This window comes from Dipodomys spectabilis, unplaced genomic scaffold (genome assembly GCF_019054845.1).
Source record: "Dipodomys spectabilis isolate Male_0828 unplaced genomic scaffold, ASM1905484v1 ptg000313l, whole genome shotgun sequence".
Lineage (NCBI taxonomy): Eukaryota > Metazoa > Chordata > Mammalia > Rodentia > Heteromyidae > Dipodomys > Dipodomys spectabilis.
Genome location: NW_024870990.1, coordinates 492,407 through 503,593, shown reverse-complemented (window position 1 = coordinate 503,593; position 11,187 = coordinate 492,407). Strand labels below are relative to the sequence as shown.

Sequence of the window (11,187 nt, the reverse complement as noted above, 5' to 3'; positions counted from 1 at the left end):
GGCCCTGGCCTTCCCTCCTGCCTCGCCCTGACCTTCCTCTGCCCCCAGAGGCCCTGGCCTTCCCTCCTGCCTCGCCCTGACCTTCCTCTGTCCCCAGAGGCCCTGGCCTTCCCTCCTGCCTCGCCCTGACCTTCCTCTGCCTCCAGAGGCCCTGGCCTTCCCTCCTGCCTCCCCCTGACCTTCCTCTGTCCCCAGAGGCCCTGGCCTTCCCTCCTGCCTCGCCCTGACCTTCCTCTGCCTCCAGAGGCCCTGGCCTTCCCTCCTGCCTCGCCCTGACCTTCCTCTGCCTCCAGCAGCCCTGGCCTTCCCTCCTGCCTCCCCCTGACCTTCCTCTGCCTCCAGAGGCCCTGGCCTTCCCTCCTGCCTCGCCCTGACCTTCCTCTGCCTCCAGAGGCCCTGGCCTTCCCTCCTGCCTCGCCCTGATCTTCCTCTGCCTCCAGAGGCCCTGGCCTTCCCTCCTGCCTCGCCCTGATCTTCCTCTGCCTCCAGAGGCCCTGGCCTTCCCTCCTGCCTCGCCCTGACCTTCCTCTGCCTCCAGAGGCCCTGGCCTTCCCTCCTGCCTCGCCCTGACCTTCCTCTGCCTCCAGAGGCCCTGGCCTTCCCTCCTGCCTCACCCTGACCTTCCTCTGTCCCCAGAGGCCCTGGCCTTCCCTCCTGCCTCCCCCTGACCTTCCTCTGTCCCCAGAGGCCCTGGCCTTCCCTCCTGCCTCACCCTGATCTTCCTCTGTCCCCAGAGGCCCTGGCCTTCCCTCCTGCCTCACCCTGATCTTCCTCTGTCCCCAGGCAGGGCTTGGGCACCATGCCTGCTCAGGGCAACCACTCAGAGGTGACAGAGTTCATCCTGGTGGGCTTCCCAGGCTCCCTGGGGCTCCACCTGTCCCTGCTGGTGCTGTTCCTGCTGGCCTACCTGCTGACCATCACCGAAAACCTGATCATTGTCACAGTGATCCGCTCCAGCCCCTCCTTGCACAAGCCCATGTACCTCTTCCTCGGCAACCTGTCCTTCCTGGAGGTGTGGTACATCTCCGTCACGGTGCCCAAGGTGCTCCTGGGCCTGGCCGCGCCCCGGTTCTGCCGCATCTCCTTCTCAGGCTGCATGGCGCAGCTGTACTTCTTCCTGGCGCTGGCCTGCACCGAGTGCTCGCTCCTGGGGGTCATGGCCTATGACCGCTACGTGGCCATCTGCAACCCCCTGCGCTACCCGGCCGTCATGAGTCCCGGCCTCTGCAGCCTCCTGGCAGCGGGCTCCTGGCTCTCCGGTTTCACCATCTCCCTGGGGAAGGTCTTCATCTCCCGCCTGGGGTACTGCGGCCCCAACGTCATGAACCACTTCTTCTGTGACGTGTCCCCACTGCTGAACCTGGCCTGCTCCGACATGTCGGTGGCAGAGCTGGTGGACTTCCTCCTGGCGCTGCTCATCCTGCTGGGGCCCCTGCTCCTCACCATCTTCTCCTACGCGGCCATCCTCAGCACCGTGCTGCGCATCCCTTCCGCCGACGGCCGGCAGAAGGCCTTCTCCACCTGCGCCTCACACCTGGCCGTGGTGGTGATTTTCTACTCAGCCTCCCTCTTCATTTATGCCCGGCCACGGGCCATCTACTCCTTCAACTATAACAAGCTGGTGTCCGTGGTGTACACCGTGCTCACACCCCTTCTGAACCCAGTCATCTACTGTCTAAGGAACCAGGAGTTTAAGCAGGCTTTGCACCGGGCCCTGCAGAGGGCAGCCCAGCTGCTGGGGCCTCCTCCTCAGCGGGGCTGGCAGCCAGAGCCAGGCTGCAGGGGGGATCAGCACGCCCTCCCCTGGCCCCTGAGTCCCGGCTTCTAGCACCCGGCCGCCAGGCACTCAACTCTCCCGGAAGTGTGGACGTGGCCCGGCCTCTCAAGCTCTCCCTGATGCCCCAGTGCTAACCCAGCAGCTCTTCCCAACTGGCCATGGTTAATGCTCATATTGGCAGCTCCTTCCCTCCATAGGGAGCAGGACAAATACTGACACCCAGGGTGCAGACAAGGACACCAGAACAGAGACCCACTGACCCTCACAGCACACCCGTGCGCACATAGATCCTCACACCCAGCCCTCGTGATCTCTGCCATGTGCCCTCCTCCCTGAGGGCTGGCTATCCAGATGGTACAGGCAGGGGCAGAGATTGCTCAGGAAGGGGAAGGGCAGAGGAGAGAGGACTGAGAGTGACCAGGAATTCTTCTAAACAAACAAGATTCGCAGCCACCTGAGACTGACATGTCCATGTCAGCCCCAGAGTACTGTAGTCCACAGAGCCAGTGAGGTCTGGAGCCCAGCCCCAGCGCTGGCCACAGTCCAGGCCCCCTCCAGAGCCCCCTCCAGTCCCCCACCACAGCCCCCTCCAGTCCCCCACCAGAGCCCCCTCCAGTCCCCCACCAGAGCCCCCTCCAATCCCCCACCACAGCCCTGCCCAGTCCCCCACCAGAGCCCCCTCCAGTCCCCCACCAGAGCCCCCTCCAGTCCCCCACCAGAGCCCCCTCCAATCCCCCACCACAGCCCTGCCCAGTCCCCCACCACAGCCCCCTCCAGTCCCCCACCACAGCCCCCTCCAGTCCCCACCACAGCCCCCTCCAATCCCCCACCACAGCCCCCTCCAGTCCCCCACCAGAGCCCCCTCCAGTCCCCCACCAGAGCCCCCTCCAATCCCCCACCACAGCCCTGCCCAGTCCCCCACCACAGCCCCCTCCAGTCCCCCACCACAGCCCCCTCCAGTCCCCACCACAGCCCCCTCCAATCCCCCACCACAGCCCCCTCCAATCCCCCACCACAGCCCCCTCCAGTCCCCCACCAGAGCCCCCTCCAGTCCCCCTCCACAGCCCCCTCCAGTCCCCCACCACAGCCCCCTCCAATCCCCCACAAGAGCCCCCTCCAGTCCCCACCACAGCCCCCTCCAGTCCCCCTCCACAGCCCCCTCCAATCCCCCACCAGAGCCCCCTCCAGTCCCCCTCCACAGCCCCCTCCAGTCCCCCACCACAGCCCCCTCCAATCCCCCACCAGAGCCCCCTCCAGTCCCCCACCACAGCCCCCTCCAATCCCCCACCACAGCCCCCTCCAGTCCCCCTCCACAGCCCCCTCCAGTCCCCCTCCACAGCCCCCTCCAGTCCCCACCACAGCCCCCTCCAGTCCCCCTCCACAGCCCCCTCCAATCCCCCACCAGAGCCCCGCCCAGTCCCCTCCACAGCCCCCTCCAGTCCCCCACCACAGCCCCCTCCAGTCCCCCACCACAGCCCCCTCCAGTCCCCCTCCACAGCCCCCTCCAGTCCCCCACCAGAGCCCCGCCCAGTCCCCCACCACAGCCCCATCCAGTCCCCCACCACAGCCCCCTCCAGTCCCCCACCACAGCCCCCTCCAGTCCCCCTCCACAGCCCCCTCCAATCCCCCTCCACAGCCCCCTCCAATCCCCCACCAGAGCCCCTCCAGTCCCCCTCCACAGCCCCCTCCAGTCCCCCACCAGAGCCCCGCCCAGTCCCCCACCACAGCCCCATCCAGTCCCCCACCACAGCCCTGCCCAGTCCCCCACCACAGCCCCCTCCAGTCCCCCACCACAGCCCCCTCCAGTCCCCCTCCACAGCCCCCTCCAGTCCCCCACCACAGCCCCCTCCAGTCCCCCAACACAGCCCCCTCCAGTCCCCCTCCACAGCCCCCTCCAGTCCCCCTCCACAGCCCCCTCCAGTCCCCCACCAGAGCCCCCTCCAGTCCCCCACCACAGCCCGCTCCAGTCCCCCTCCACAGCCCCCTCCAGTCCCCCTCCACAGCCCCCTCCAGTCCCCCACCACAGCCCCCTCCAGTCCCCCACCAGAGCCCCCTCCAGTCCCCCACCACAGCCCCCTCCAATCCCCCTCCACAGCCCCCTCCAGTCCCCCTCCACAGCCCCCTCCAGTCCCCCACCACAGCCCCCTCCAATCCCCCACCAGAGCCCCCTCCAGTCCCCCACCAGAGCCCCCTCCAGTCCCCACCACAGCCCCCTCCAGTCCCCCTCCACAGCCCCCTCCAGTCCCCCTCCACAGCCCCCTCCAATCCCCCACCAGAGCCCCTCCAGTCCCCTCCACAGCCCCCTCCAGTCCCCCACCACAGCCCCCTCCAATCCCCCTCCACAGCCCCCTCCAGTCCCCCTCCACAGCCCCCTCCAGTCCCCCACCACAGCCCCCTCCAATCCCCCACCAGAGCCCCCTCCAGTCCCCCACCAGAGCCCCCTCCAGTCCCAAAACACAGCCCCCTCCAGTCCCCCTCCACAGCCCCCTCCAGTCCCCACCACAGCCCCCTCCAGTCCCCCTCCACAGCCCCCTCCAGTCCCCCACCACAGCCCCCTCCAGTCCCCCACCAGAGCCCCCTCCAATCCCCCAACACAGCCCCCTCCAGTCCCCCTCCACAGCCCCCTCCAGTCCCCACCACAGCCCCCTCCAGTCCCCCTCCACAGCCCCCTCCAGTCCCCCACCACAGCCCCCTCCAGTCCCCCACCACAGCCCCCTCCAATCCCCCACCACAGCCCCCTCCAGTCCCCCTCCACAGCCCCCTCCAGTCCCCCACCACAGCCCCCTCCAGTCCCCCACCACAGCCCCCTCCAGTCCCCCACCACAGCCCCCTCCAGTCCCCCACCACAGCCCCCTCCAGTCCCCCACCACAGCCCCCTCCAGTCCCCCTCCACAGCCCCCTCCAGTCCCCTCCACAGCCCCCGCCCAGTCCCCCACCAGAGCCCCCTCCAGTCCCCCACCAGAGCCCCCTCCAGTCCCCCTCCACAGCCCCCTCCAGTCCCCCACCACAGCCCCCTCCAGTCCCCCACCAGAGCCCCCTCCAGTCCCCCACCACAGCCCGCTCCAGTCCCCCTCCACAGCCCCCTCCAGTCCCCCACCACAGCCCCCTCCAGTCCCCCACCACAGCCCCCTCCAGTCCCCCACCACAGCCCCCTCCAGTCCCCCACCACAGCCCCCTCCAGTCCCCCTCCACAGCCCCCTCCAGTCCCCTCCACAGCCCCCTCCAGTCCCCCTCCACAGCCCCCTCCAGTCCCCCACCACAGCCCCCTCCAGTCCCCCTGCACAGCCCCCTCCAGTCCCCCACCACAGCCCCCTCCAGTCCCCCACCACAGCCCCCTCCAGTCCCCCTCCACAGCCCCCTCCAGTCCCCACCACAGCCCCCTCCAGTCCCCCTCCACAGCCCCCTCCAGTCCCCCACCAGAGCCCCCTCCAGTCCCCCACCACAGCCCCCTCCAGTCCCCCACCACAGCCCCCTCCAGTCCCCCACCAGAGCCCCCTCCAGTCCCCCTCCACAGCCCCCTCCAGTCCCCCTCCAGAGCCCTGCCCAGTCCCCCACCAGAGCCCCCTCCAGTCCCCTCCACAGCCCCCTCCAGTCCCCCTCCACAGCCCCCTCCAGTCCCCCACCACAGCCCCCTCCAGTCCCCCACCAGAGCCCCTCCAGTCCCCCTCCACAGCCCCCTCCAGTCCCCCACCACAGCCCCCTCCAGTCCCCCACCAGAGCCCCTCCAGTCCCCCTCCACAGCCCCCTCCAGTCCCCCTCCACAGCCCCCTCCAGTCCCCCACCAGAGCCCCCTCCAGTCCCCCACCACAGCCCCCTCCAGTCCCCCTCCACAGCCCCCTCCAGTCCCCCACCACAGCCCCCTCCAGTCCCCCTCCACAGCCCCCTCCAGTCCCCCTCCAGAGCCCTGCCCAGTCCCCCACCAGAGCCCCCTCCAGTCCCCCACCAGAGCCCCCTCCAGTCCCCCACCAGAGCCCCCTCCAGTCCCCCACCAGAGCCCCCCCGTCCAGCCCTCCTCAGTGCCTCGGCCTTTAGGCCCTCCCCTGCTTTCCATGGCCAGATCACAAAACGCAGAGCCCTGGACACCTCTAGATACCTCTGGCTGCCCTCCAGGCAAACGTTTACAGCACCACTACTGGGTGGTGTCTGCAGAAGGCCCTGAGCCCAGCCAAGGCCTAAGCCACTGGTGTCCAAGCTGACCGTAAACCTGACTCAAGCGGTTGACCAGAGAGAGAGTTCATGCTTTCGTCTTGCCTGCTTCCTCTACTTCTCCACGAACTACGAGGCCTAGCCTGCCTGCACCATTACCCCAGCTCCCCGCTCATGCCAGCAAGCCAGGGTCCGGCGTGCACAGTGATGTGTGCCGGCCCCTGGCATCATGAGGACCCACGTCACCCCAGCCTGCGGTGGCAGCTGCATGCAGACCCAGAGCTACCTTGCTGACAACGTCTAGCATGTCCACCTGCGCAGTGGACACTTGGGAGTCTTGCGCGTTGCCATCGGGACTGTCACAGGATACAAGAGGTACTGAGGCCTCCTCGATCCCTGGGCATTGGGCTTAGCTATGCGGAACCGACTCCATGATGACAGAGAGCTGACTCCAAGTGCACAAGCCCAGCCTGGAGCAGAGGCCTCACTGAGTGAAGATACAGGGGTGCAGATACCCATGGAGGCACAAGTCCTGGTCCTCCAAGTCCTGGGAGGCTGGTGCCCCGTGGTCCGAGGTTAGTATGGGGTCTGTCTGTGTGCAGTTTGTCCTGAGGGAGATGCCCTGCCAGGACGTGGGCAGCTCAGGCATGAAGGCCGCACAGACTTGGCAGCTGTGAGACCCATCTCCACCCACACTGCGCACTGAATGAGACGGAGTAGATGTGCCTGGAGACAGGCCTGAAAGCAGAAATGCATCACGCTTCCAGAAGAGAAATACTTCTAAACCAAACTCCTGTGAGCTGCTCAGCACCGGCGGAACTGGCATCTGACGCACTGCTTCATTGGTGAAGCATATGAAAGCCAGCCCTGGGTGTGAATTGCCCGGCCCCACGGAGACCAGGACCAGAACTCACAGCCTGGCTTTGGCACCAAACACGGGCCCAGTGCTTGTCCACAGTGAGGCCTGACAGCTGATAAGACTAGGCACTGGCCAGCCACTGCGCTCCTAGGGGCAGGGAGCACTTGTGAGTCAGTCCTCATGCAAGTGGAGCCTGGGGGGGGCACAGGTGACTTGGGGCTTACCCAAGGCTGGCCTGTCCTCCACAGACATGGAGCCACCAAAGTGTCACCGACACAGGTGACCAGGGTCTCTGCTTACCCAAGGCTGGCCTGTCCTCCACAGACATGGAGCCGCCAAAGTGTCACCGACACAGGTGACCAGGGTCTCTGCTTACCCAAGGCTGGCCTGTCCTCCACAGACATGGAGCCGCCAAAGTGTCACCAACACAGGCGACCAGGGTCTCTGCTTACCCAAGGCTGGCCTGTCCTCCACAGACATGGAGCCGCCAAAGTGTCACCAACACAAGGTGAGATTTCCATTCTGAGGCCAGGACTGGAGAGGACCATGCAGGGCAAGTAGCCCAAGGAGACACCAACAGAGGCGGCTCCCAAGGTACTGGCTGCTGGGAGGGAGGGAAAATTAGAAGCCATGGCCAACGCTTCATGGCAGGAGAGAGGTGGTAGTAGGAGCCACGGAGGTGGAGATGGTGATGCAATCTCTTCACTGAGGAGAAAGGACCCGAGAAGGGGAAGAGCTAAAGGGAAAGGGCAGGGCTACCTCAAACCTCGGCACAGCACAGGGGCTCGTGGAGAGAGGAGGCTCCGGGGACAGCCAGTCTCCCCCAGCGCAGACCGCCGCCAGCCACACCCTGGTCACCGCTCTGCTTCAGCCCTAGTGTGTGTTCTCACCCTCCATTTCAGCAGACCCCGGCCACGGCCGGTGTAGACACGAGTGCTCCAACCCCACTGCACCTGCAGCTTCTGTTCTCCGGCCCTCAGCAGAGATGCCCAAGCCCTCCTCCCGGCCCATGCCACCACCGGGCAGGACCCTGCCCTGCTTCGTCCCAGTCAACGACCTCTTCTCTGAAATGCTAAAAACAGAGGGGACACAGTTACACAGGTCAGGTAAAGAGCACGTTCCTTTTCAACAACGTCTCCCCTTTCTTTACCTCTTAGCCTCACTAGATATGGACCAGCAGGCCTCTCCTTGTCCACAGGGTGAACCCCAAAATGTTATCAGGACCACTTTCACGCAGCCCTATACTGTGTCCATCCCTCACTGGACACCTGTCCACCCAGCTGTGTCCATCCCTCACTGGACACCATCCACCCCTCCTGTGTCCATCCCTCACTGGACACCGTCCACCCAGCTGTGCCATCCCTCACTGGACACCGTCCACCCCTCCTGTGTCCATCCCTCACTGGACACCGTCCACCCCTCCTGTGTCCATCCCTCACTGGACACCATCCACCCAGCTGTGTCCATCCCTCACTGGACACCGTCCACCCAGCTGTGTCCATCCCTCACAGGACAACATCCACCCAGCTGTGTCCATCCCTCACTGGACACCGTCCACCCCTCCTGTGTCCATCCCTCACTGGACACCGTCCACCCAGCTGTGTCCATCCCTCACTGGACACCGTCCACCCCTCCTGTGTCCATCCCTCACTGGACACCGTCCACCCCTCCTGTGTCCATCCCTCACTGGACACCATCCACCCAGCTGTGTCCATCCCTCACTGGACACCCGTCCACCCAGCTGTGTCCATCCCTCACTGGACACCGTCCACCCAGCTGTGTCCATCCCTCACTGGACACCATCCACCCCTCCTGTGTCCATCCCTCACTGGACACCATCCACCCAGCTGTGTCCATCCCTCACTGGACACCGTCCACCCCTCCTGTGTCCATCCCTCACTGGACACCATCCACCCAGCTGTGTCCATCCCTCACTGGACACCGTCCACCCTCCAGTGTCCATCCCTCACTGGACACCGTCCACCCCTCCTGTGTCCATCCCTCACTGGACACCATCCACCCAGCTGTGTCCATCTCTCACTGGACACCGTCCACCCCTCCTGTGTCCATCCCTCACTGGACACCGTCCACCCAGCTGTGTCCATCCCTCACTGGACACCGTCCACCCCTCCTGTGTCCATCCCTCACTGGACACCGTCCACCCAGTTGTGTCCATCCCTCACTGGACACCGTCCACCCAGCTGTGTCCATCCCTCACTGGACACCATCCACCCTCCAGTGTCCATCCCTCACTGGACACCATCCACCCAGCTGTGTCCATCTCTCACTGGACACCGTCCACCTGTCCTGTGTCCATCCCTCACTGGACACCGTCCACCCAGCTGTGTCCATCCCTCACTGGACACCGTCCACCCAGCTGTGTCCATCCCTCACTGGACACCGTCCACCCAGCTGTGTCCATCCCTCACTGGACACCGTCCACCCAGCTGTGTCCATCCCTCACTGGACACCGTCCACCCAGCTGTGTCCATCCCTCACTGGACACCGTCCACCCAGCTGTGTCCATCCCTCACTGGACACCGTCCACCCTGCTGTGTCCATCCCTCACTGGACACCGTCCACCCTCCAGTGTCCATCCCTCACTGGACACCGTCCACCCCCTCCTGTGTCCATCCCTCACTGGACACCGTCCACCCAGCTGTGTCCATCCCTCACTGGACACCGTCCACCCAGCTGTGTCCATCCCTCACTGGACACCGTCCACCCAGCTGTGTCCATCCCTCACTGGACACCGTCCACCCTCCTGTGTCCATCCCTCACTGGACACCGTCCACCCCTCCTGTGTCCATCCCTCACTGGACACCGTCCACCCAGCTGTGTCCATCCCTCACTGGACACCGTCCACCCAGCTGTGTCCATCCCTCACTGGACACCGTCCACCCAGCTGTGTCCATCCCTCACTGGACACCGTCCACCCCTCCTGTGTCCATCCCTCACTGGACACCGTCCACCCCTCCTGTGTCCATCCCTCACTGGACACCGTCCACCCAGCTGTGTCCATCCCTCACTGGACACCGTCCACCCCTCCTGTGTCCATCCCTTACTGGACACCGTCCACCCAGCTGTGTCCATCCCTCACTGGACACCGTCCACCCAGCTGTGTCCATCCCTCACTGGACACCGTCCACCCAGCTGTGTCCATCCCTCACTGGACACCATCCACCCTCCTGTGTCCATCCCTCACTGGACACCGTCCACCCCTCCTGTGTCCACCCCTCACTGGACACCATCCACCCCTCCTGTGTCCATCCCTCACTGGACACCGTCCACCCCTCCTGTGTCCATCCCTCACTGGACAATCATCCACCCAGCTGTGTCCCTCCCTCACTGGGCACTGTCCATCCCTCGGTGCCAGCACCAGCCCCTCCGTGAGGACCTTGCCTGGGTCACTTTCGCAGCTCGTTTCTAGGTGTGTTTGCCTAGAGACAGCCCTAACCCAGTCAAGTCTCCTTAAGGCTACAGCACCACGGGCTGGGCCCTCCAGGGTGGAAGCGGCAGCAGAAGCCTCTACACAGGAAGCAGGGTTGGTGGGGTTGGTGGGGGCCTAAGCGAGCTGGCGCTTATTCAATCTGCTCCAGGAACACAGGACTGGACACATTACATCATTTCCATTCTTGTCCAGAAGAGGCCAGCCCCAGTCCTGACCCGGCTGTGCTCTGCCCACTGTGAGTCAGGAGCCAGGAGGTTGTGACCTCTGAGCCCACACTGCAAATCTCGGGAGGCCTCTGCCCACGCTAGCCAGGTCCCTGAACTTGAGTGGCACCACCCCACCCCCACATCCAGACGGGAGTCTAAAGATGCCCCTCTGAATAACCCAGGAGGACCGAGGTGCTGACAGCTGGGGGGGGGCGGGGGGAGGGGGATGATCACTGCCAGAAAGGTGGCCTTGCACACAATTACACCTTCTAGATCCTGCTTGTCTGCAAATCTGGGAAGGTCAAAGGGCATGCCTCAGCCTCAAGGGTGAGCCAGAAAAGATCCAACCCCCACGGATCCAGAATCGCTGAGGCCCTCAGTTAGAACAGAGTGCAGACTTCAAACTTAGAATCACAGACTTAGATTTCCACATGGGTCTGAAAGAAGAGCAAACGAAAGCCTCCCTCCCAGGGAAAATAACTCAGAAGAAGCGCCCATCATTCATCAAACTACTTTTCAAGTACAGTGCTCAGCATATAAAGGTAGTCAGGTGTGTGAAGAAATCAAAGACAAGGTGTTGGAGTAATCAATATAATCATGATCAGGTGTTAAAAAACTGGAACACAGTTCTGCTTACAAGACTTAAAATACAGGAAAAGTAGGTCAGAAAGATACGGATGGCTTGAGAAGCTCAGTGAAACTGGTATCTGCAGAGTATCCTATTGAATGATAGAATGTGCGCACATTC

General features: G+C 64.5%; 1 protein-coding gene across 1 annotated transcript; it reads left to right on the top strand.

Annotated features, from left to right (window-relative positions):
* Positions 1-799: 799 nt before the first annotated feature.
* On the top strand, positions 800-1,828 carry LOC122127848 (olfactory receptor 6B1-like). The gene has a single exon (XM_042702164.1). It carries the CDS (start codon positions 800-802, stop codon positions 1,826-1,828), a length of 1,029 nt encoding a protein of 342 aa, XP_042558098.1.
* Positions 1,829-11,187: the final 9,359 nt, after the last annotated feature.

Bases quoted from the DNA above. Each gene is read 5' to 3' on its own strand.
- LOC122127848 (XM_042702164.1), top strand. From the start codon at position 800: ATGCCTGCTCAGGGCAACCACTCAGAGGTGACAGAGTTCATCCTGGTG.